The 27,523-nt window shown below is 33.2% G+C and overlaps 1 protein-coding gene across 2 annotated transcripts; it reads left to right on the forward strand.

The window, feature by feature from the left end:
• On the forward strand, positions 1-27,014 carry LOC149780317 (uncharacterized). Of its 2 annotated transcripts, none has more exons than XM_089937160.1 (3): positions 1-144; positions 12,108-12,302; positions 20,273-27,014. In XM_089937160.1, exons 2-3 carry the CDS (start codon positions 12,113-12,115, stop codon positions 20,926-20,928), a joined length of 846 nt encoding a protein of 281 aa, XP_089793286.1. In that variant the 5' UTR covers positions 1-144; positions 12,108-12,112; the 3' UTR covers positions 20,929-27,014. The 2 variants fall into 2 exon arrangements, with proteins under 2 accessions (XP_089793286.1, XP_089793287.1); XM_089937161.1 differs by having other exon boundaries at positions 20,495-27,014.
• The last annotated feature ends 509 nt before the right edge of the window (positions 27,015-27,523 follow it).

Below are 27,523 nucleotides of genomic sequence, written 5' to 3' on the forward strand. Positions count from 1 at the left end.
GTTGTCGACAGTCTTGACTCGATCAGCTGTAGGCCTAGTCGTGTAGAAACACAACAAAAAGTCGGGAATTGAAGAATTTTTCTGACAAAGTAAAGGAAAGAAAAAGGCCAGAACAACGCATTCACGTCTTTAGAAGCAGCAGGTGTAAGTATTTCAACACATGAGTGGTTTTTCAATGCATATTTTGTTTTTATGAAGGTCGGTCGATTTTTGACAGATTCCATTCCAACTATGACCTTCATCTTAGCTTAACGCTTTCATCAGTGTAACGAAAAAACATAGTTTGCAACATCTCGAACATATTTTGTGACATATTTTTTTATTATTCGTGATATTTTAGTTATATTTCGTACATAACATGTAAGTTTCATTCAGATCGTTGTTGTTGTAGTGCGACAAAGTATGGACAAAAGGGCGTAGATTAAGTCGCTATTTCCATACTGTGCTTTTTATTTTTAGAAAACCGTGATAAGTTAGATGCTATTTCCAGCCATAATACATGCATGTAATGTAGTGGCGACTCCGAATTGTCTGATAGAAGACTGGCCCTATTCTTTTTCACAAAAGAAATCGATTTGTTCGAGATGGATTCATGTTGATCGCTGCAGTCTTTGTTTACAGGATGTTTAATATCAGCTGTTGAACAGCGTCGATCAATTACAAATATACTACAGATGGTTTTGTGATCTTAATTATCCTCTTTTGCAACGTATGTTTTCACTCCCAAGAATTGCAGTATATGGATAATTGAGTCAGCATCAGTTGTCCACAATCACAGGTTATGAGGAATTCATAAAATAACAGTTTTACACATAATTGTGATTTTGTTCGCCATTTAGCCCTATTTAAACACATTTCTGATCAATCTATGCATCAGATTTCTTTGTATTCATTATGAAGGCTCTGTCGTTTTTTATCAGTTTCAATCATATTTGTGCAGTATTTTCATTTATTATTTATTTTTTGCTTATGATGCCACTGAATCAACATTTTCTGTGAGATAGAACACCAGTGTTGTCCACTTCATTCCTTGACAATTGAGACTGCAGAAGATTCCAATCTGAAGTATCCACTGATTTAATCACTCAAGTATTTTTATGTCCAGTGTTTGCAGCTTGGGGATATTGGTTTAATCCTGTCTGTCCATTCTGAGTAGCTTTTTAGCATGATTTCTCACATAATATGCAGCGTAAACAAATTCAGATTTGGTATGTATCTATGTTTCAATGATCTAATTAGATTTTCAAACCAGTACAGGAATTTTTAAAAAATTTTTAAAGACACATTTTTTAAAGTTTTTTTTATACATGTAGGTTTTCTTGTCATTCTGATCAAAACTGAACTTGCAACTGTTCACTGCGGTGAAAGATGCAAAAATAAAAAATAAAATCTAGCTGATGGCCAGTTTTCACCACTTAACAATGTAGCCATACACTGATTGGTTGCTTTGGTTTAATCAAATGGCTCTCTTGATGTCATCACCCAGTTATATATTAGAACTTTTGTTTTAAAAAAAAACTTGTCACTAACATTTGATGAACTTACCATCTTTATGTGATAAGCCTCTGATTGTAAGGTACCATTATCCTACAGTATACCTCAGCATAGATGTATGAATAATACTAAGCAGGTCTTCCATTAAAATAAACTGTAAAAAAATCAAACGAGTTTGACTTCTACATAAGGAACATTTCATATACATTTGTTGTGGAGCACAGCATAAAATGTAGGTTATCTAGCACCATGAAATAATGGAATATGATGTCTTCCCCAAGGATGATGAAATAATAAGATTTGAATTTGAACCCTTTAGATCATGAGGTCAACTTGCTAACCATTTAGCCACCTTGGCTCATTCCAATCACCATTAATTGTCTGAGCAACAATGGTGGTGGGGAGAGTGTTAATATTAGAGTTTGAACATCTGCTTATTGGAGAATTTCACTGTTACAAAAAATGGATGTTAATGCTAAAAGGGTCAGAGTCACTTTTTCCAAGCTCACATCTCATTTGTTTTGAAGTGTTATGTTTTAATCAGAAAGATTTCCAGGATTTCCAGAAAGGTGTGCTGTCTTACAATGGAAATCACTGGGACAGATTCTTTGGGATTGATGTATGCAATGTAGTTTTAATTTGTAACTTAAATTTTACCACAAATAGCAGACTTGACAAACTGAGCTGAGCTTAAGTCACAACATATGACACTTGTGACACCCTGGGGTACTCAAAACAGCCCCTCAGTACTTAGGTTTGAACTAACTACCCACTGACTGTACATATACTTTCCCAAATGAGCCATCCCACTTCAAACTTGTAAAAACTTTATTTTGATTTACATGTTCAGGTTCCTGTTCATTTTGGACCAGTCTGTTTGCTAGCTTCGAAAGAGGGAAAATCAATAAATCAGTATGTGGCATAATATACACCAAAACCCATTGGTTGTGTTCTTCCATTCTTGATGATCTTGGTATTGATCCAATGGGTTTTACATTACTGTCATTAATGAACATTCGAATCTGCACATGTACAGTAATTGTAAAGCTAGGAGGCAGAGATTGTACTTAAAATATATATACTTGTTTGTCCATTTGAGAACATGCAGTGCCAAACTAAATCATTCTGCAAAATATCTAGTATCAGCTGATATTGGATAGAACTTGGCGGCACTGAGTTAATGTTAAACCTGATCTAGTGATGCCAGTCCATAGCAATCAAAGTTCATAGCAAGCAGTTTTTAGTTCCCTCTAGTTCTCAAAATATACTGTGTCATTTAAATATATATTCACCACCTGCCTAACAGCAACAGCAATTGGTTTTGTTCTGGTCATGTATGCTGGCTGACTCCATTATACTGCACACTAGGCAACAAGTGGCACGGATGGAAGAAATCTGAAAATTTTCTCTTCCAGTGGAATGGACATTTTCAAGAAAATGTGCAAAATGTTATCTTTTGTCCATTGTATTTTATGTAAAATTTTGGGTAAGTAGTAATAAATTGTGCATGCTCATCAAAATGTTTGAGTGTTCTGGCCAGACTGGGTAGAGGTGGGGAGTGGTTAATGGATTTTTCTGGTCCTGCAGCAGTCATTATGGAGTCTTTATATCTCCAGCCATCTACCAAATACTCTCACCAATTTATCTGTATATATCCATTTTGTCGGTTTGGTTGCATTGAAGCAGTTCTTTGATGTCTGTCTGTCTGGTATTCAACACTGAGGTTCAGGTTGTTTTGTGTTGGTCATTTTCTTGGATACTGTTGCTTGAAGACTTACATGTTATGTACATGTCTAATGTGGACTACTTTGGTTATCAGTCAAATCTTGATCACTGTGACCAATATTTCATGGTTTTTATGCTTACCATTTTATTAGGCTCAGTTCCTTGAGCAGTGTTCTGGTTCAGTTACAGAAGGGATGGAAAGAGGGGAAATACTTTAGCAAAGGTGTGGAAGGCAGAGAGGGCTAGAAAGACGCCAAGGGAATGGGGGGATCCCTCAGTTTATGTGGCCTGTTCTTAACACTCGAGTGACCTGCATTTCTTTTGGCGTTTAGCAGTTTTTCAGGAAAATGTTACTTGATATGTGGGTGCTTCATGAGGATGATTCGCATTATGATTAAAATTAAGTGTGACCTGTAATTCACACACCAGTGATCTGCATTAACTGATCAATGTTTGTTAGACACAATTCCAGTAGAGTAATGTAACTTAGCATCGAGGGTTATTATAAGAAGTATTACATCACTGAAACAAAAGAAGTTGTTACTATGTACAATTTTCTTTTAAATCCTTTTAGCATATTTCAGAGTTGGCAATCCTAAGCCCAATTTTTTCGTACCAGCCAAACTTTTTAACTAATTATTTTTTAACGAGAATTTGAAATGAGCATATGATTGAAACTCAGTCCTTCACATCTTGTTTGCTTTATTGTCCTTGAAATAAAATTTTGCAATCCAGTCAATCCACTATTGGTAGCTTTTGTGTTACCTATGTCTTTTTCCTTGTTTTTCTGCTCATATACTTGTAACTACCTGATGACCTGTCTATCTTTAACTTGTTCAATCTTTCAGCATGGACAGAGCTGTGGCAGATAAATTTTGTTTAATATTAATTCCAATGTTTGTTACTGGACTTAAGAATCGCCAGAGAGAAGCTTGCCAATTAGGCAAATCACCTGAGAGAAACTTGCCAACTAATGAGGCAAATAGAGAGGATTAGTGAACAATGTACAAATTCAGCTCTTTATCCATGGACATTTTTCATGAAAAGGATAAAATGTACAAATGTAGTTTACACAGATTTACAGAATATACTATTGGAGCATTCTCTGGTTTGCCATGGGGTCATTTGTCTACATGTGGTAATGATGCAATATTGTGTAATTTCATTCACCCAGCATGATGGTATTTGTGCAACCAGGCATACACTGTTTATTGGTGGAGTCAGTTTTGTAAGACTATGTATGCTGATATAACTTACCAATTGGTTACAAAGCCCACTGATACATTAACAGTATTATCAAGCTGAGGATTCACTAAGGAATTAAGCACTTTAAAAGGTAGCATTTACCTGAGTTACAATAGCTTTGATAGATAATCACATCTGTACTATGGTTATAAAATTTTGAATTTAAATGACATTTCTTGTCACTGTATGAGCTCCATTTTCTGGCAGCTCAGCTGTAAGGAGTTAAAACCTTTGCTGGACATGTAAAATATTGATACTTTACCTACAGGTACTGCAGTATCGAAAATGCATGTTTTTGTGCAGTTTTGTGACAATCAAATTTTCAGTGCACTGAGCACAAGGAGAATAATCCTGTCTAGACCCCAATAATTGCAACCAATCATTCACTTGAGCAATCCATCAGTAAATCTGTCATGCAATCATTCAGTCAGACACTAAAACTTTTTAAAATCTATATCCACCATAAATTATTGAGAATTTTAGCAAAGATAACATTATAGAATATTTCATGATAAAACTAATGTTTTTAATGAAATGATATTATTTATGAATCTTGTAAAATAAAAAAAAAATTGATATGACTATTTTTATCAATATGTGTGCTTGCCTTTTGCTGATCAAGTATAAAATTTTGCTTCCGCTAAATTGAAACTGTAAACCATTCAATCAAAACACTTTGCCATACAGTAATTTGCTAACTGATGTCACTAATATATAAGCATTAAATTTGCATAAATGTTAAATCTAAATATTTTATTAATAGTAGTTATAATGGTGCTGCTCTATGCGACTTTCTGCATGAACACTTCGGTAACAAGATTTCTCTTGGTTGTGCAATCATTAGCTTATATATGTGATATATCCTGGTGGAGTGTAGAAAATTAAATGTATGTACTACAGGATGTGCCTTATAAATCAAATCTGGGTCATGTTTTAGTGAGATAAAACATATAGAAGGTAAATTGCAGCACACTTAGCATATTTATTTATTTATCTGGTTGAACATATTGAATCCTAAAAAGTATTATATTACACAAAGTTCATATTTAAATATATATATTTAACACATTTTCAAAATAATCTGTCCATGAAATAAATTAGAAAATGGATGATAATCATGTGCTTGAGGAAAGGTGGGTGTTGCATAGATTTATAATGATGGACACTTTTGCTAAACAAAATAGTTCAAAAGGAGTGGGGGATCAGAGATACACCACATCTTGGATTCACTGAACTAGGCCCACTTTAATGTGTTATGCACTTGTATGCATACCTGTTAGTACTACGCCCTTACAACAAAAGAAAGTAAGTGCAAACTATATTTATTATTTTATCATTTTACTTCCCTAAAGTTTTACATTTAGATCCTGACCACATTTGTTTTACTGGTATGTACTATTTGACACTACTATACCTGAAATCAGGAAGGATGCATATGATGACCCCTACTTGTCTATCCTAAAAGTTAGTCACTGACCCATTTTTTGCATTTCACTGACTTTAATTTTTACTGCTCATGTTGTACACCTTAAACTGGGTGATTTTATACATCTCTCAGTACAACACTCTTGCCAAAAAGTTCACCTTGACCTGTTTCACATTTATTGGCATAGGTTAAATTGTTGCATTTAGTTCATGACCATTTAAACTTTTAGCATGCCATGTGTGTACTATCCTATTTCAAGTCATAATACTTGTAGACACATCTTTGTTATCACTTCTCAGTTGTTAAATTAGAAGCTCAATATCCGTATTTATGCTTCACTGACTGAGGTTAAATTTTGTGCTTGATGTTAATTTGTGGTTTGTCATGCTGTAATCATAAATTTGATGATATGCATCAGTTACTTCCCCACTCCAACTACAAAAGAAATTTGTTGTGACCCATATTATCATATCTTGTTACTGGCTTTGGTTAAGTTTTTGATCATAGCTTATGACCACACAAATTTTTGGCATGTTACATGGATACTATCCATGCAAGAATCATGAATCTTGGTTAGGTGACATATCTTAATAAATTTATTAATTTTTGGCCAAAGAAGTCTCTGTGACCTATTTTATACTCAGTGACTTTGTTAATTTTTTGTTACAGGTTAATTTTCTTTGGTGCTGTTGCTGCTCCGACCATGAAACCATATTGAATGCAATCTTGGTTACTGCAATGCCCTAAAACATACAGAAGGTCACTGTGACCTACATGTTATGTTTTACTAATTGAGCTAAATATTTGTTGTTTATGGTCACATTTATCCATGTTAATCAATATTCGTCCCACCTAATCTGAAGGCGATATCTGACCAGGGCAGCTGGAAGTAGGAATTTTATTCATTGGTAAACTTTACAGATTAATGACTATACATTGCTCGTTGTAATATTACCCACACCGTGTTTACTGTATTGTACATGTAAATCGGTATTTGAATTACTGATTGGATAGCCTGCTTTTTATGAAAGACATGTATTGATGCATAAATTAATAATAATTATCTATAGTTACTAATAAGGTAATGATTGATGCATAAACTATGTATTGCTTGGTGTCACTCCAAGATTACTTGTACTTAACCAGTGACTTGATAATAGATTTTCAAGCAGATTTTAAGAACAATAATTTAAAAAAAATACAAATATAACAATAAACTGCTTATTATCAGCTTATTACATCTACTTTAATAGAATGGAATAAACTTTTTTTTTTATTTGGTAGGTTGGTAAATATATCAGTACATTACTGACCATATAGTGACAGTTAAAAGTTTAGATTTTTAGATTAAAATTTCATATGTGAAGGTAAAAAATTGCCAAAAAAAATTCCGTTGGAAAAGGGGCCAAGATCACTTGAGTCTGAATTTTTCTATGCATAAATGTTCACAATGGCTGCTGAAGACTAGTGTGTTATGACTTAATGTCATAAACTAAAAAACAGGAAAGAGTAAAAACCAAAGTGAAATTTTACAAAGAACATAATGAATTCAGTCCCAAAAGGTCCTAAAAGTTATATCAAGTCCAATTGAGTATTATGAATGCATTCTATTTTTGAATGTGATGTGCTAGTAGTCTCGAATGTGCTAATGTGCCAAGCCTTAATATATCATTGGTATAATTCAAAATGTCCATGAATGAATTCATAATAACCCCAAAATAGTAATTTAATCAAAAATTAATGAATACTTTGTAATTTCAGTGATCAATTTAAATAGATCATCTCAAATTAAAAACTGAACACTAAAAGAATGATTCCATGTCAGGTGTTACGATAGGAATGAGTAATTCCAATATAATCAACCTTAATATAGAAACCTAAGGCTCAATTTGAGAACCAGGATGAGGGTCAAATGTAATTTACAGAACATTCTGCTTTTACTCTTAATTATGGATAAGGTCAATCTCACAATACAGATTAAATATACATAACATGCAATAGTTAATTTGGGCTATGTAATTTTATATTACTGGGACATGCACTTTCCAACTAATTACTTGCTATATCAGTCATTTTCTTTTTTACCTGAGCAAGAATTGTCAGTATTTACAGACTTGTTTCATCAATGTACAGTAAGATCAAATAAGTTGTTTGCAATATTTTAATGCTGATATTAATTTTTGGCTCACCTAGCCATAATTCTGTTTGTCAGGTGTCATATGTTGTATCTCATTCATCATGCATCTTAAAATCTTTCAAAGGAAACTTGCTAATTGAAGTTGAAAACATTTTACACTGTTTTTCCATGTGTCAAAGATATGTAAGAGGCAGGCTTAATTATTGTCTCTAATATTAGTTCGCCTGGTTGGAAGGTCAAGTTAGCATATGATGTGTGTGTGTGTGTAATGACATCACAGTATCATGATCTTAATTGCAAGATCACAGAGTTATCATTATCACATAGTCAGTACACTTTGCCTATAGTGTGTACAGTTTCATATTTTTGATATTATAACATGTAAAAATATCACTTTATGTGATTCTGATTTGGTCCAAATAAGCCCATGAAATTATTGTGCAGTATTCTCTTGGCTGCGATCATGGGACAACATTTTTAACCCAGCCTTCTGGAATATTTTGTTGTCAATGAACATTTTAGCTGCCATTTTTTTAATTAGATTCAGAAAGGGAATGGGGGGGGGGAATGGTATTGTCTGTCTGATTATGACCAATTTACATATAACATATAACATGAAAAATGGCTAAAACCCCAAGACAAGAACAACAACAACACCAAGAAAAACTAAGGGTATTGCTCAGTTCAAAGCGAATGTGTAAGTTGGGAGTGTGGGGGCGTAAACCTGATGTATGGAATTCACGCTACGTACAATTGTGGCTGAAATGTTAACTTACAGAAGTAAATAAACTCACCTCTGTCCAAAGAAGAATGTGGACATAAACCAGTCTCCAAACTGAGAGAAGTTTATCCAACCACTGCATATTTATGCAGTAAATATGTGATGCCATTCCAACTCAAAATGAAATTTGTTAACATATTTTGTAGTCTGCTGTTCCAAGTGCAAATATTCAGTCACAAACACATTACAGTAAATATGCAAATTTCTGCATCCAGAAAATCTTATTTCAAATGAATATTTTAACAATGTAATGTTTAGTTGTGAAAGTGACATGTTAGGTTACGTAAACATGGACCGTCTAGTTCATTCTAGTCGGTACTGCATCAAACAAGGTGACATCAGGAACATTGGACATTACTTTGAAAAAATGATTTTGGTTGTGTAATATGTTCTGTTTATTCGGAAGGGCACTTGTTCTTTGACTTATAGATTGTAAGAAAAGTATAATCTACTTTTAAATGTTAATACTAGCTCAATTTTGTGACTGTTTTTGACACAACAAATGAAAGGTGCAACATCTGTCAGAATGAACCAAATTATTCATTCTTCTATCCAAATAATTTCCACTGAAATAAAAACTATGTCTGTCAGAATGAACCAAATTATTCATTCTTCTATCCAAATAATTTCCACTGAAATAAAAACTATGTGATGAAAAGAATCTCAAATAGGTATTGGTTTAATATTAAATTTATGAAACTCATTAATAATGTCCAGCTTTTGCAAGCCTTGACTCGAAAAAGCTGGACATTATTCAACTCGTTTCATACATTCAATATCACATTATTACCCATTTGAATGAAGAATCTCAAATGGGTATTAATTTAATATTAAATTTATGAAACTTGTTAAATAATGTCCAGCTTTTGTAAGCCAAGGTTCGCAAAAGCTGGACATATTCAACTCATTTCATACATTCAGTATTACATTATTACCCATTTGAGACCCCTATATATCAGAATCTGGATTATTGAGATGTGAAATGATTTCATGATCCGGATTTTTTTATGCTGATGAGAAGTATTCTAGCAATCACAATTCCGTTACTGTGATTAAGATATTTTTAATATACCTATATTGCACAATAATGTATTGGTATTTGAGATCTGAATGTGATTTTGTTTCAGACAAACCTTTGGTCTATATTATCTACTTAAAAAATGAATAATTTTTTATTGTTGCATTGACAAAATGATGGTTTTGATCTTTTAGACATTTTACATATAATGCAAAGTTTCTTAATGTTGCTGTGAGAGCTTTGTTTAGTGCTAGTATTGGTATTCCATCACTAGGTTGATGTTATTGTAACCAAGAAACCACAAGTATAAAGTAGCACCTTGCTCATTTGACGGTTGTAATACAAACACAGAAAATGATAGTATTTTCTAGCTTGTAGGAAATGACCATCAAATTCTGGCTCTTTTTGAGGTAGCAAATTGATCAGTGTGTAATAAAAGTTTATATTATCATTGATCATTATATGGGATGACTTTAAATAAGAGCATTCCAATATTTAACAATATGTACAAATAGACTTACGTCATAAAGATCTGAGTTTTGTTATGAACAATATCCACACTGACTGGCATTTGATTGGCTTAACTTGTAGCAACTCTGGAAGCAACATAAACTCACATTTATGGACTCGTGTCATCAAGGACTTGATTGAGTTTGATAATGATCAAGATTTATGTATAATAATGAGGTGATCTTGGATCTGATTGGTTGAGATTTTTACTACAGATGCAATATTTCTAATCTGACTTAACTAATTTCTTTAAAAGAAATGGCGATATATCACATTTAAATTTAGATCCTAGATAAGTTTGATGAACAAGATCCATGAATATTAATGAGGTAATCTTTTATCCACCTGGCTAAGCTTTTTACCACTCTGGAGGTTATATTTCTAATCTTACTTTTAACTAACTATATATAATATGGATATACCATGTAAAGATCGTGGATGAGTTTGAGTGAGATCTATACAGATTAATGAGGCAATCTTGAATCTGAATGGCTGAACATGTTGCCACATTGGAGGCCATATAAGAAGGGCTGATTTTGAGCAGATTTGGTTCATAGGCTTATTTCATCAAGATTTTAGACAAGCTTTATAATTGAGATTCACATGTATTGATAAGGTTATCTTGCATCAGATTGACTGATTTTGTTATGACTCGGGATGGTTTGATAATGAGCAAGATTCACTCATTTATATTAATTAGGTAATCTTGCTTCTGATTTATTTAACTTGTTGCTACTCTAGGGTCAATATTTCTAGTACAGTTTTCATCTAACTTGGAAAATAGTTTTATCAAAATCTCAGATGAAATGTGTAATTAACAATATCCATAACTGTTAAAAGAGTTATACATCAGATTGGCTCAGTTTATCTTCACTCCAGATTATTTTTTTGATATCCAGATTTGATCAATACTACATACAATTAAGTGAAATTATCATGTACAAATTAGTGACCTTGGTCCCACATATGCATCCTGTTATTTTTATTTCCACTCCCATTGGCCCCTGGGAGGAATCAAAAGATTAAGTGTGTAGATGGAAATTTGCTGAAGTCAGCAGTTCACATTTTAAATTAATTATTTGATAAAATATCAGAATAAAAATAAAGGAAAGTATTTATATCACAGTAATATTAAGCATTAGTGAAACTGAGATTGGAACCAAGGGAAATAACGTTTGCAAGTATCATCTGGTTTATGTTTTTAAAAGATGTGGAGGTGAGTTTAAATTATGATGACAGTGATGACAAAAGGATTCCAGGAGGGTGCAAATAGTTGAAACTATTTTGGGAATTGCCTATAATTTTTACAGAAAAAAATCAGAGTGCTATTAAATTCAAACATTCTTTTACCAAGTTGAATGATGTATTCTCCCAGATTCTGAATTCCTCAGGCAAAGAAAAACTAAATACAGCATTATAGACATTCCTGCCATCCTGTTAAAAGACTATCTACTGGTAACTAACATTATACAGATTTCCAGTCCATAATGTATAGGAGCCTAAGATTCCATTCATTGTAAATTTCTACATGCAGTTCCATTGAACCCTGCCTTATATGATACGTCCATAAACATGGAAGCCAACTCATCAAGGGTACCACTTATAAACACCATTTCTTATATTACTGACACATTTCACCTGCATATAAAGTACACCACCACAAAAGAACATTTTATCGACATTTGAATGTCTTTTAATAAGTTACAGGCTGTACAGTATAGAAATTATGCATTGGCTGTACAGAAGTTCATTATTTTTCTTCTAATTTCAGTGAAGATGCTGAGCGGACTTAGCAGTTTGTTTTTTGGCAGCAGCAGCAGCAACAATACTGATGTCAATGAAGATGCCAAGCAAAAGACTGAGCTTGTGTCCGAGTCTACATCCCCAGCACCATCCAGTCTGGAGCTGGATCTCAGAACTTCACCTGCTGCTGATTACTCAGACTGGATTCTTGTAGATGTTTCAGGTTTGTTTGTTTGAGGGTTTTATTATCTTTTTTTGTTGTAAAATCCTGGCAATTTCTACTTCAACATGCAGCATCTGGACATATTCCAAGAAAGCATTAGATTTTTCCAGTGAAACAGTAGTGTTAAGCAGATGTGAAAAATAAATTTGGGTTGGAAAAGGTGGCTGTATTTCATTTAAGGTTTAAACTGAAACAAGCATGCTGAACTGTTTTGCATGAAGAAAAATAACAGCCAAAACTTTTTTTTTTAAAGCACCTTTTAGGAGATCACTTGTTTTAAGAAACCATCAAATTAAATTAACCTAGATGCTTGAAAAAGTACTTAAGGACCACCTGTCTTCAGACACCACTTGTGGATCTTTCCTTAGGTGGTCTTATAAGACAGATGCTACTGAAGTTCCATGCTGACATTCTCTGGATGGAATTTGAGACATAATCCAGATCTTTGCTGGCATCAGATATCAGACGAGTTTTGTCATGTTTGGAATGACTGTTCTTTTCATTTTTAATGTGGAATTAAAGTGCGCTTGGGATGTTGAGGATGGATGTCCAAATGTTTTATAAATCAGCAAAGTAACATAAAATTGTTGCATTTTTTAAAAAGTATTAATTTTCATAAATTAGGTAAAATGAGAATGTAAGTTATTGAGTTAATAGCTGTATTTAATGTTAAAACAGAAACAAATTTTTTTTCAGAGGATTTGATTTTTTTGTTTTTTTAAATTAACTCTCCTATGGAGACAAATATCTCCTCCTCCATTTTTATATGTACCATAACACTAGGTCCTAAAAAGACAGCAGAAGAAAGAACAAACAAATTACTTTGAATTAAGGCAAGTTACTTTGACTGAAAAGAAAATCTCATCTCTCCATTTGGGAAAATGGTTTTATGGTGATTGCTTAAAAATTAATTCTGATTGTCACAATTTGCTTAAATGTTTGGAAGCCACAGCTCCACTTAATACAGTTGACAAAGCTACACCAATGCAGCTACAGTGGAAAAGAAACCTTCCACAAATGTTGTCTTTACCCAGGCAGACTGGCCACGTGTTCAAACCAAATTCAAAGCTTTGATGCCAATCAAAAGCTGAGAAAGCAGCTACTCAAACCAAGAGCAAATTATCATAATAACTTGTTTGTGAGGATTTTTGTTGTCTATCTCAATATTATGTTTCAGGTCACAGCTATTCATTTGTTATTACACCAGACTGTTTACTTCTACATGTATCCCTCCAAGCACTCCAGTCAATCTAATCGTGACCATCTTGTCGAACAGTTGCTGGCACTGTTTGTTTTGCTTGGAACTTTAAGGACAACTGCTTTGGGCTGTAAAGATTTAAGTGAGAGAGGGAAGAAGTTAGAAGAATTTGTTTCAAAATAAATAACCATGTTCCTTCAGAAACCAAACTTCTTTCCACCTGTCAGCATATGAATTTGTTCTTTCTTTGAAGCAGTCGAATCATTATTGGAAATACTGCAGATTTCTCTTTTCCCAAAACACCACAGTAGTCATCAAAACCTCTATAAAAAAATCCTCCCTCTTTTTGTAGTTAATTCATTGAAATCAGAGCCTCCAGTTGTTGTCATATGTCACTGTACGTAGACAGCTAGAAAGATGGAGACGAAGTTGGAGCTGCCATTAAAACAAAGCATGACACCATATCAAGCCAGTTATTGGATAAAGCCCCAATATTTACTGCACAAATTACTCGCTACCAAAGGTATAAAGAGTAATGAAATGGCAGATAAAGCAGCCAAAGCTTCCCTGCTATTATGTGTTCCAAATGGAAGATTTCATATACATATACCAGGGCTCCAAAATCTGGAGTTTATTTCACTAGGATCATTATAATAAAAGTTTTACAGATTCTGCCTAAATTTCACTGATCCTGCTAAAATCAGAAAGAAGCTTAGTTTTTAATTCACAATTTGCTCAGCTTCTGCGAAACCAGCTTTCTGTTTTGATTTCATGTTCCCTATGCCATTATGTGCAGCGATCTTGCACTGTGTTAATTTAAGAAAGTTGATACGCCTATCAGCAACTAAAGTACCTGATGCACTTTCATATTTTGTGGAAGATTCAGTGCAAACCTTGCACAACATGACAGCCATTCCTGAGCCAAACTTAGCCATTTGTATTCATTTGCCTGGCATTAATGCTACTTTCTTATTGTCTTCTTTTGATCATATTTGCAATCTCCCTCTCTCTCGACCATTCTGGTGGCCTGCCTAAGTGGTTAGAACGTCCAACTCAGATGTGGGAGGTCACTGGTTCAAATCCCAGCTGTGTCGTACCAAAGACTTATAAAAATAGCACTAACATCTGCCTCGTAGATGCTCAGCATTACGAGCTTAGTGTTAGGACTCGACAGCCTGGTGTTAGGATAATGTGATTGGGTGGGACATGATGCTAAATGTTTGCACCATGATGCCTCAGTCCAGACATCACACTCTCTCTCTCTGTCCTGTTATCTAATTTCTGCTGTTTTGGTGGTGCACCTTACAAATACTTAACATGTTTACAGTTTTCACCGCACAATGTATCAAACTCATTGTTCGATATAATTTTGATTATTCATCGATTCCATGCACTTAACCATTTTCATTTTAATCAATACTAGCTTGATACCTTATACCTTTTGTTATCATCAGTAATGCGATCAGTGCTAGAGCTGTACATAATGTTGTTCCACGTGCATGAAAAGTAACCATTTTGACAAGAATCACCAGTTTTAGTGGATGAGTGGTTTAACACATGTCCATTTGTGCCACAACATTTATTGTACCTCATCAAGTGCAATGTGTTAGTAGGTACTTGGTTAATACATTAATCAATTAACCATTGTGGGAATGCTGACTCACTTTTTAATTGTTTCATTTGACAAAAGACCACTTTGTTAACTGCTTGTGACTGGAGGTACTTTACTCCTTCAATGACTTTACTTTAGTGTTACGACTGGACAGACTGCAACAGCTTTGTTATTGCTGGAGTTTTAGCAAAGTCATTAACCTGGGGTTAGCTGATCAGTCTTAAGTTTGACCCCTGATATACTGACTTCAAATACTGTACAGATCAGCATGTCCATCTTAGCTGTAACATCAAACTCAGTACTGGAGTGGCATCCCTAGTATATATAGATCAAATCAGAGATGAGGGTGTACCAATTGTGCATACGACACATACCCGACTTGTGCATCTGAGAGGTGAAACTAAACTGGAATGCGAACAATGCCATTATCCATTAACAGTGGAGCATATTCTTGTTGATTTCCATGCTCTGAGTCAAGTATTTTGATTTGAACTCCCTGAAGAAACTCTTAGGACATACTACTTGAGAATTGTTCAAGGAAATTGCAGCTTATACAATTAACTTTAATATTTATTTTAATATGTTACCTTTATCTGTTTTATAAACATTTTACAGAATTTTAACATTTGATTTATACATTTTATATTTGTTCATTTTATATTTTATCTTATAGTATTTAATGTTTACATTTATTTGGATGGGATTATCTTCCTATATTTTTGTGCAGTTCCTGTTAAACTTTTTTTTGAAAATTTATCTTTAGTTGGCACAGGATAGCCACATTTGTGCTGATGTGCTGTAAAATCCTATTATGCACAAGCTATAGAACATCACATTCTGTACAATCACTTCATTTACTCAGCTTTCAAATTTCGTTTGAAGGATTACTTGCCCACAGGAAATGTAAATTGTACATTTTTACACAACAATTTCATTTTCAGTTTTCCATAATAAGCATATTATAAGCAGTATTAGATGTACTCATTCCCAACAGATGCCTTGTTCAGGTTGTTAGAAAAAAGTCATTGAAGGAGTAAATGAATGCTTGACTCAAGCAAAATACAGTGTTCTTATAGGAGCATGAAACTAGAGCACTTGGTTCTGTTATCAAGTTGAGAACTGGGCTGCAAAAGTAGACATGTTATTTTGCCAGAATTTTGTATAAAATATGAAATAAAACATCAGCTTTTGGGCAATTCATGTAGATTTTATTTTCATGTAGCCAAATATTTACTTTGCATAATTTAATTTTTGCAATATACAGTGTATGGAATGTAATATTATGTTTGAAATAGTAATAACCTAGAGTTTCAAATTAAATGTTATTCAGATGTAGTGGAATTAGATTCTAATAAAGTTTGAGTGAAGGAGTTTCAGGTTTGACTTTAAAGATCTTGTTTGACTCGAATTTCAGTGTAGTTTACTAATAGCTATCCTGAGAAATTTAGATGCTGGATTATTCTTCTGGATTCATCTTGCATTTTCTCGAGCAACATCAGGATGCTGCTACAAAATTGCTTTCACAGTTGACATGATGCCCTTTTCAGTACATTGTCCCTTTTAGGATCTTTCACCCAGTGTCATAATATCTCTCTGCCAACCTTTAATCCCCCTCCCCTGTCCCTGTCCACTATTTATAACAGTTTGAGTCCTGTTCCTAACCACGTCAAAGGGTCACCAAAGCCAGGTGGTAATTAACACTTTACCCTCAGGTAAATGTCTGTTGAGAATGTTACATGTATATACTGATTAACTCATATGGTGCTTTGACAGTTACTTCCCAGGGCAGTGCAATTAATGAGCATAACTATGCAATCTGTGTGCCTGTCAAAAAATGTGCTGTAGAGATAGTTTTGACATGTTGTGATTTCACAAGGCACATCTGTTGAATAGGGCTGGTTAAATTGGGAGGAGTGATATCAACAGGGATTATCTAATACCTAAAAATGACCCATATGAGCACTGTCTTGACAAATATGGGCAAACTGATTGAAGACAAGTATTCTTAAGAGAGCTTATTGTTGTTGTTGTAAGGTTTAACACCATTTTTCAGCACACGATAGGCTATACATGGCGGCCAGTATTAATGGTGGAGGAAGAACCCGGGAAAACCCCGGAAAGAACCACCGACCCACGAGAAGCTACTAGCAAGCTTTCTCACATACCCACATTGGCCAAATCCGAGACTCGAACCTTTGCAGACAGAGGTGAGATGGCAGTGATCCGTAACGGAGAGCGCTTTAGACCACTCGGGGCCCCTAAGAGAGCTTAAGAATTCAGTCAGAATAGTCACTGTTAAACTGAAATGGTGGCTGTTATATCATTTTTCTAAGTGGAAATTGAAGTAAAATTTGTATTGTTCAGTAATTTAAGTTACTGTCCTATAATACATATAAAAAAGTCATGTTGTAGTGAGTAAGCTTGCTATAGTATAACTGACAGACATGTGAATAAGATTTCTTATCTAGCTAATAAATGGTATATGAACTGTGGATTTTGAAACTATAGAATTTTTCTAACAATGGAAAGGTACATCAGTGTTTATCTTAAATATTTTATCCATAATATCTTGGTACATTTTTTACAAACAAAAACTGAGGGCCCCGAGTGGCAGAGCGGTCTAAAGCGCTCACTGTACCGGTTCACTGCCATCTCAACTCTGTCTGCGTGAGTTCGAGTTCAAGGCTTGGCTAGTGTGGGTACGTGGGAAAGCCTGCCAGTAGCTCCTCGTGGGTCAGTGGTTCTTCCCTGGGTTTTCCAGAGTTCTTCCTCCATCAGTTATACTGGCCGCCATGTATAGCCTATCTTGTGCTGAAAAATGGCATTAAACCCTAGAACAACAACAACAATGAACAAAAACTGCATTGTATTTAACATCAGCTTATAGTCAGACATTTTTGGAATGAAGTTTAAAAATCCCCACTGAAGTAATGTTACCTTCCTTTCTACCTGAATCTATTGTCCATATGAAATTGCAAAAAACTGCTCTTAGGAGCTGTGATAGATCACAGGACTTTGTAAATTGGGGGTTATGGCTATGTTCACAATATTATAGTTTTATTATTTTTAATTGAATCTCCTTTTTTATTAAATGATAACAGCCACAATGATATTGCCTCATGTTATTTAAAATAATTCATTTTCTATTATGTTGAATTCTAGAAATCATTTCCCTTTTGTTGTTCCTTTTGTACATTGTACTTAAAAACATGGTAGTTTGCATGACTCGACTTTACATGCAAAAGAGCCTAAAGATCATTTGTTCATTCTTGATAATATTATTTTGATATCATGCTTTGTATTTTTACAGATAAATTTTCAGTTTCACATGTGTGGGAGAATTATTTAGAGTTGATTTTTCTTGTTATATATAACGTTACCTCGAGGATCTAAAATGAGCTTGTTAATTATTCACAAAAAATGGCACCTTAAATGCGTATCCCACGATCAAAATGTGTTTTTTTTTTTTTGTGAATCGTTGCTGCTATTCTGATTACTTTTATTATTAGTATTGTTGTTTTTCTTGTATAAATAAAAACGAACTCTGTAAGGACAGTGATCTCCCAGGGATGGGTAATGATCAGTTTGCAAGTAAAATGTAGCAGCTGCAGTTAAACTGAATTCACTTTAGGTGGCCCTCTATATTACCAATTTAAATATGGTATTGTTTTTCCCCAAAAGCAATTTTGAGATAGCGAAAAACTCATTCAATACAATTTTCTTAGTGGCCTTTTAAATTTTCCAATGGCAAGTTGTTTTCTTGACTTTGCTTTGCTTTAAAATTTAAAGTTTATTTACTTTCTACAATCTTACATTTTTTCTGATAATGCAGGATAACAGATAGTTTCGAAAAGGATGCCATAATTTCATTTTCACAGGGCCAGAATGTTTGATATTGTATATTTGGTAATTTATCTTTCTTTTTTCATTTTTACATTTATTCAAGTCCATCCTAGCAATCTCTCTCTTTAAAAGTAACAGATTAATGCCAATAAACTAGAATTATTGTTTGAACAGATAATATATGTATGTGTATATATATATATATATGTAGTCTCATCCTTGATATAAACCAAGAATCAACCCAGTGTGGTTATTGAAAGTTTGAAATTAAGTGTTAATTTATTGGTTGGCTATAATCAAGCAATGAAAATTCATCTGCAACAAACAGAAGTACCTGTTGCACTGTAGCATGGAAAACGCTCTAGGTTCAAAAAGGGCACCTAACTACAATAAAAATAAACAGGAGTGTGTACATGTATGTTTTTGAACCGATGACATTTTAAATATTAAGAAAGGTACAGAGTAAGGCAGCTATGAGTAAACATTTTGCTGCACAAATTAAGATTTTCTGTACATAATATGAATGAAAAAATGAGACGCTGAGCCAGTTTTTTAAAATCATGAATTGTCTTAATTGTAAAAATATATATTTTATTTTTGGTCATAATTAAATAAATACACAAATACATTATGTAGAAGTAGACTTTTAGTTTTGCATTAATAAATTTTTCCTGTGTTTTGTTTTGCACTTTAGTGAATGTCAGATTTATCTGATGGACAATTGTTTGACTTATGCAGACCTGGGCAGTATTTTCAGGTTATGAATAATGATAATAGTAACAACAACAACAACATGAGGTACACTTTGATCATAAATGCACAATTAAAGTGCCCTTTTTGTATGATAATTGCCATGCTCTAGTTAGATCCTTGAGAAACCTCAAGAACCATAGTAAATGTTTTTATCTAATAAAAAATGCAAAGATGGTTACTATGATTCATGAGTGCTGCATATTATGCCTTCCTTTAAATGTACATTGACTGTCAAAAAATGCTGAAATATGACAACTAGAAATATTTTCCCATACATAGTATTTGTAGCAGTTTTTAATTATACAGTAGAATCTGTCTTGAAAGATCACCCCTTCTTCCAAACAATAATGGTCTCTCAGGACAGGTGGTCTCTCATGGCAAGTCATAACACTATGTAAACAATAAACCTGGTCTCTCCGGACAGGCAGTCTTTCATAGCAGTGGTCTCTCAAGACAGGTTTTACTGTATTATATTTTCTGTAGCAGATTGTATGGTTAAATTAAGGATGTGATGCATTGTAATTTTTATGAATGATAAGTTCAAAATGTAATTTTCTGTTCCAGGTGGTAGTGGTACTAGCTGTGTCACAAACTGCCATGATCATACATATACATGTAACCATTGTGTAGATCACAGCGATAGTGACTCAGTGTGTGTAAGTCCATCTTTACCATCCACGCCAGACTCTCTAAGTCCGGTTCCACAATTTAAACACATGCTCAAGCACGCTAAGTGCAACTCTAAGGAGAAGTGGGTACTTACACCTCCTCCATGTTTTACTGCAGGAAACAGAGAGAATTCTCATGTCGAGATTGGTCCCATGGAAAATCTGCTTATTGAGCACCCGAGTATGTCTGTGTACCAGACTGGATCGATGCTTCATTCAGAAAGTGAGGAGAGTGACAACTCTACATCTTCCACAGGGACTACGCCAACGATCTCTTCTCAACGGACTCAGGTAGCAAATCAACAGGCCCATTTACTCCATAGACAAAATGCTGTTAATGCAAGAGCTGCAGTACTCGCTCAAATTTCTGTCAACAAATCGGCTCAAGCTGTGCAGAGATACCACAACACTCGCAGCTTCAGCCGTAAACATTTCAACAAAGTGAATAAAATACATGATGTCCAGTCTTTTGGAAAACCGGTAGGGAGAAGAAATCGCTTGAGATGCCCCTCTGGTCAGATGTGTGGCCGTATTAGCCAGAGAAGGCAATAAATAAACACTTTCATTGTTTGTTTTAAATGGCGCTTTCCTTAAATCGAAAAGATTTTTCTAAAATTAGATGTTCAAGTGTACCTGTAGCAGTGATTTTATTAAAGATGGTACCAGTAAAGGATTTTACGTGCTGAACTTTCAAAATGTGTTGTTCAATCATTTACGCTTTTTAAAAAAATATAGTTTATGTATTAATAACTTTTTTTTAGACACTTAACTCTAGATATGATCTTCAAATATATGCACAGGTGGGTGTTTTTAGATTCTTTTTTAAAAATTTGATTTCCTTTTAAATTTATTTGATTTCCTATTAAACAGTTTACATAAATGCACAATTTATTTGTCTATATTAATCAGATATATAAAAATTGAAAATGTGTAAAAAATGTAAAAAAAAATATATAAAAATGCATAAACTTGAAAAATGTTATAAAATATAGAAAAAATAAGCATGTTTTTATCGTTAAATATATTTTCATGTAATTATTGGAACTTTAACATATGTTCTTTTCTCACTAACTTATGTGTGGCAGTATTTTGAGGTTGTTGGTTACATTGTGTGCGCATGTTAGCTGAGTTTGTCAGCCACTTACATGCATAGCTTACTGACAAATCCTGAATCAGTTTGGTTTACTAAAGAGATGTCATGTATGATTTTTTAAAATAATTATTAATCAGTTGATTGATATTTTTAATTATGCCTGTTAGATGTTCAGCTGACATGTTTTGTTTGTGTGGGACAAGTATATAATTAAACATTGGAAAGCTGATTCTTTTACATTATAGTAGATTTTTCACAGATTTGTTTGATTTTTTTAAGGTTTGTATATATTATGTAACCATATTTGTACATATTGATTCACATCAATCTGATATGGTCTTGTTTGTCTAAATATCTCCACAGAGTATCAGAAATCATCATTATTTATACATAAAGTTCACAAAGTATCAGAAATAATCATTATACATGATGTGCATCTGCTGACCTTGGACAGACTGCTGTTTATTTTTTTTTCTCTTGAAATCAGCAAATGTCACAAAGCTTATCAGGTGATAAAGTTCTTTCTGTACTATAATAACTTTAATTTTACCAGACATTTATTAAGTGTTCTTCAAAATATACACATGGCCAAAATTGCAGTAAAAATCACTCTGATGCAGTCAGCCACAGGATGGGTACATTTTGGTCATGTAAGGGAGATGGTTGTTGAAGAAGGTCAAATATGTTGATACAGGGACATTTAGATCCTTATTGGATGTGGAAGGTGGTTGATTTAAACAGTATTTATTTGCAGAAGTCATCATGAAAAGCACACAGAATTTAAAAAAAATAGATAATCAAAATAGGACTAAGCATAGTAAATGCACATAACAAGGTATGACAGCTTAGTGTGAGGATATGAGTAGTGATTAGAAAAAAAGGAACCTAATTACAAGTGTGTACTTATGGACCACCATAAAAATGGTAGTTAAAGGGTAGTGACCATTTTGACAGTTTATACTGTTATCTGTTTGTTGACCTATTACAAGACTGGCCATATGGGCTAGTGCTTTTATTGCATAGCCCTGCAGCTATTGTGCATAATGCATCTGTCAGCAGATGCTTTTTTAAATAACTTGAACAACAGGGCCAATTTCGATCAAATTTGGCAGAGAGCATCCTGGTATTTTGGAATTAAGATTTTTCAGATATATAGAAATTATGTCATTTCACCATCAAATGTAGCCACCATTAATGAAAATGGAAAATCCTTGAAACAGTTTACTTGATCAGAAACCATTCACAAAAATTTTACCAAATTAGTCACACAGCAGTCTGGCATGAAGAGTTTTAAAGTTTGTGCAAATGACCAAAATCTTCTATCCAATATGACTGCTGTTACTAACAGTAGGAAAAAAACCTTTAGTAACTTATTTTAAAGGAAAGGCCTTGATTGAATGCCTTTAAGATTTATACAAATGATACTGTTCCACTCTCAAATGTGGATGCCATTGCCGAACGTAGAAAAACATTTACATAGCTATATTTAAAAGAATAACAACTAAACAGAATTTGACCATCTTTGTTACAAAGCATCCTTTGATAGGGACATTTCAATATTGGACAGATGATTGTGATGTGTCACACTAATTAGATTAACCTTTAAAGAGTGCTTTGATGCAATGAAAGATTTTTTTATGAAAAAGGCATCCCACTGACTTTGATTTTCTTGGCCATTTGCATTTGGTAGTTAGGCAGATGTCAGGCTGGCAGCCAGTTTTAGAATGCGTCAGACAACTTTAAGCCATCACATCAATCAAGTTCTTCTCCAGAGTTGACTGTATATTATTACCAGAATTTTCTAAAGGTTTCTTATTCAAATTTTTTTCCTAAGAATGAAACCGTCTGTTAATTATAACAAAAGAGACAATTGTGACTAATGTATGTAATTCAGTCTTTATACATTTTTTGTCTTGGAATGAAGGTCTTTCAGATTTGTTCAAATGATGCCAATCTGCCATAAAAAAATTGACACTGTAACTAAAAATAGACAAACAGTAAACAATTTCTAAAAGAAATGCTAAAAAAATTGATCCAGTTTGATGGAAAGCCTTCTAGCATTAAGGTTTTTCATTTTGGTACAAATGATGTTGATCAATGACTAGATATATCAGTATTACCACACACAATAAAAGAAACACTTTTTGACACCTGCTGAAGAACTGTACAACAGAGTTTGGCCAAATTTGATAGAAAGCATTGTTACCTTTGGCTTTCAGATTTGTACAAAAGATTCTGATTCATGACAAAAAAGGCTGACGTACATATAAAAAAAGAAAACGTTTAAGTACTTTAAAAACCATTTTTATTATCAAAAGCATTTAGCTACAAAGAGCTTTCAAATCTTTACTACCTATGCCTAACACCATCAAATATGACCGGCATTAATAATAACTAACACATTTAAATGATTTTTTTCTCAAAAACAACTCAGTAGGACTTTTCCAAATTTGACAGTAAGAATCCTTCCAATGGACGGATTCCAAATTTGACATAGAATCCTTCCAATGGACAGATTCCAAATTTGACAGTAAGAATCCTTCCAATGGAGAGATTTGAAATTTATAAAAATTATGCTGATCTTCTATCAGATATGGCCATTTTACTAAAATGAGAAAACATTTGAATTTGAAAGAAAAAAACAAATTGAAAACTTTGACAGAAATTATTCTAATCACATTATCAAAGCTGGATGTTCTTTACTGTGTTTGAGATCCATTAACAGAGAAGTTATACCTGATGTTAAGAAATCTGTGATTGCCAGGCCAGAGTTTTCACTTTTGATTAAAATATTTTAACCATTATAATATTTTGTTCGCTTTATAAAATTTTATTGTGTGTCTTAAAATGCAGCAGACTAACTTCTCATTTTTTTTACATCTTGAATAAGTATTAACCCACCAGTTTTATTGTGAAGAATTTCAAAAAAATCTGCAAAATAAGTACTTCATATCTCGTACTGGAAAGTTGATTGATTTAGGATAAAGAAATTGTTTCAGTTTTGTTCTTTTGTAGAGTTTTTAATTACTTTGTTGTAGCATGTAATTTTAATGTATAGTGTAGTATTTCTTTTAAACATTAATTTTGTTCTCAGTTTAAATTTTGAATTTTAAATGGGCTGAAATTTGTAACTTAAACATGGTATCACTGAAAAACCTCAGAGTTTGCAAATATCTGCTGTAGAGTGGGTTCAGGCTGACCATTTGGACTTTTGTCATAACCTTGTCCAGCTCTCTACTCCAGCACCAAAGAGGGCAGAATAGAAGTTAGTGTCTTAGAATAGGCTTTGAAAATACATACACATTTTCAGTTCAAGAAAACTTGTGATGAATTTACATTCATCATCAACTTAAAACTAGTGAGAGTGCACAAGTACTTGACAAGAGTAATAACTACTTGAATGAATTAGAGCATACATTTTTATCATATGCACAATTTGCACTATATGATAATTTTAGTTGATTTAGATAAAGAAGGCATGAGAAACATCAGGTACTCAGCAAATTTATTCAGAATCCTGTGGTTGATCAGGGATTTTATAATTATTACTATAATGTTTGTTTTGTAATCAAAAGGCCAAACGTATGTGTCTGTCCAGGGAAAGCACCAGATTTTTAGTAGTGTTTAAAATCTATGTTAAGTACAACACACTGACAGCTGCTAATTATTTTTCATTGGGGAAGTTCCTTACTTCTGACTGGACTCAAAGACAATATTATTTGAGTTATCAATATAAGTATGCTTAAACATCTTGCTACTTAAACAAAAAGTACATCAGTGAGAAAAATCATGATAAAGTGTGCTTGTGATTGCAGTATTAGATAACGTTGTTGAAATTGATTCATCTTTGTACAGAGTAACATTGTGCCACCATATTATATACACACTATTTTTTTGGTAGTGCTGATTAAAATTATGGCAGAATTTTGTGAAATATTGTATTCAAAGCACCTGTGTAAGTAAAGATTGGGTTCATTGAAGATGATCCTTTTCTTGATTTGTATAACTACAAATGTGATGGCCGTTACAACCTTGTGTAAATTTATAAATACCTTGCATAGCGTGTAAATATTCCATCATCTACCTCAGTTATAAAATCATGAACTACTGCGTAAATATTGACATGTGTAAAATATTCAGAAGTATATCAAAACAAACTTTCTCATCTTACTTCCTGCAAAATATTAGAACTTTGAAATTAACATCATTGATGATAGTCTACATCCAATAAATTGTTGCTTAATTAATATGCTGATTTTATATGTGTATCTTAATTTATAACATATTGCCATAATTGAAAGGTTGATTGAAAACCATGTTTGCAGGCATTATGCAGTATTGACATATTGATGAACAGTCTGTAAATAGTGTAATCAAGCTGCAGCATATCAGAAAGGTGTGGAAACAAAAGCTAGAAATTTGAACTTTTATTAAAATTGTGAATGTCAAAACAATGCTTTGCATATGATGTGTGATCTGTAGTTAATGGATTGTAGGTGTGATTGTGACCATGTTTTTATCTGCTATATAAAAGGTGTACTTCAAGAGATCACAAGGTACTTTATGAAGTGAGATGTAACTATATATATATATATAAGTATTATAGGTGTTAATATTATTGAATAAAGATGAGGAAAATGCATATACAAAGTTTCATCAGTGTAAACAGTGCAAGTGCTAATTTTGAATTTATGCATGACATTATGCATGATTTCCAACCTACAAGTTAAATTGAATTAATTCATAGCAGTTGTCTTCATATAAAGACACCCACTGATAAGGACACAAAATGCATCAACCTGGATAAAAAGGACATCTGCCTTTACAGAACACATTTTTGGTCCTCTAGTGTACACTGTCTATAACAGGTTTAACTGTATATTTATAGTTGTCATGTTTATATAAATATTGTCATGGAGGGAAATGTTTGAGCAAATTTATATTTTACATAGTTTTTAAATACTAGACTGTGTGTAATCATTCACAAAGCCATTTTAGACACACTTATTTAGAAACTGGCAAACTTTGAAAAGTTTAATTTAATATAATGAGTCTTTTCTTTAGAATCAAGGAATTTATCATGTACTTTTAAGTTAGAGATAACGAGTTAGAATAAAGTTGTTTAAAATTGCACTTGTAAATAACTAGAATATTATTTATCTTGCCATTTTAAACAACTGGAGTTAGTTTAAATATGGACATATGTATTCTTTTAAAAATATTTTGTGTAATTGTAGATAAATAATTTGGCGTGGTGGCATTATTGTTTTGAAATGGTATCAGTATGGAATGTTTTGATGTTAATTGTTACCTTTGGAGTGGAATTCTTCCTAAGGATACTGTATTAGTTGACTAACACTGAACATTAGATAATTAAAATTAGATAAATAATTTGGTGTGGTGGTAATATTGTTTTGAAATGGTGTAGGCATGGAATGTTTTGATGTTAATTGTTACCTTTGGAGTGGAATTCTTCCTAAGGATACTGTATTAGTTGACTAACACTGAACATTAGATAATTAAAATTATTCTATGCAAAATAAAATTGTTTGTTTTGGTTTTCACTTTTACCATTTTCCAACCATATATAGAGAATCTCATATAAGCATGCATTTAACCTTGCTCCTTGAATGGAAATATTGAACTAGAAACATGCATTGAGATAGGTTGTTTCACTACTCCCCTTTTGTTATAAACTGAATTTACTAATTTCATGGGATACCAATTTTTGTGGATTTAGTGTTGTCTGCAAAGCAGGGAATTGAGGATCCAATGAACGAGATTTTTTTTTGGTGGAAACAGTAGTACCCAAATCCACAAATTAATGTAGCAACAAAAATGTCATTTCTTTGGTAAAACCTCGAAAAATTGATAGCTGTAAAAAGAAATTAATCATGATGTATGAATTCACTGACCTAAACACAACTTACAGTATATACTTGCATCTAGGTTGAATCCAACTGTAAACAGCATAAACCCTGATCTGTCAGATAATCAGTCAGGCACAACATGAGGTTCATTGTTGATTATTCTACTGATTAATCCTTGCAAACT

Source organism: Sinohyriopsis cumingii, chromosome 16 (genome assembly GCF_028554795.1).
Source record: "Sinohyriopsis cumingii isolate HCF-2022 chromosome 16, ASM2855479v2, whole genome shotgun sequence".
Classification (NCBI taxonomy): domain Eukaryota; kingdom Metazoa; phylum Mollusca; class Bivalvia; order Unionida; family Unionidae; genus Sinohyriopsis; species Sinohyriopsis cumingii.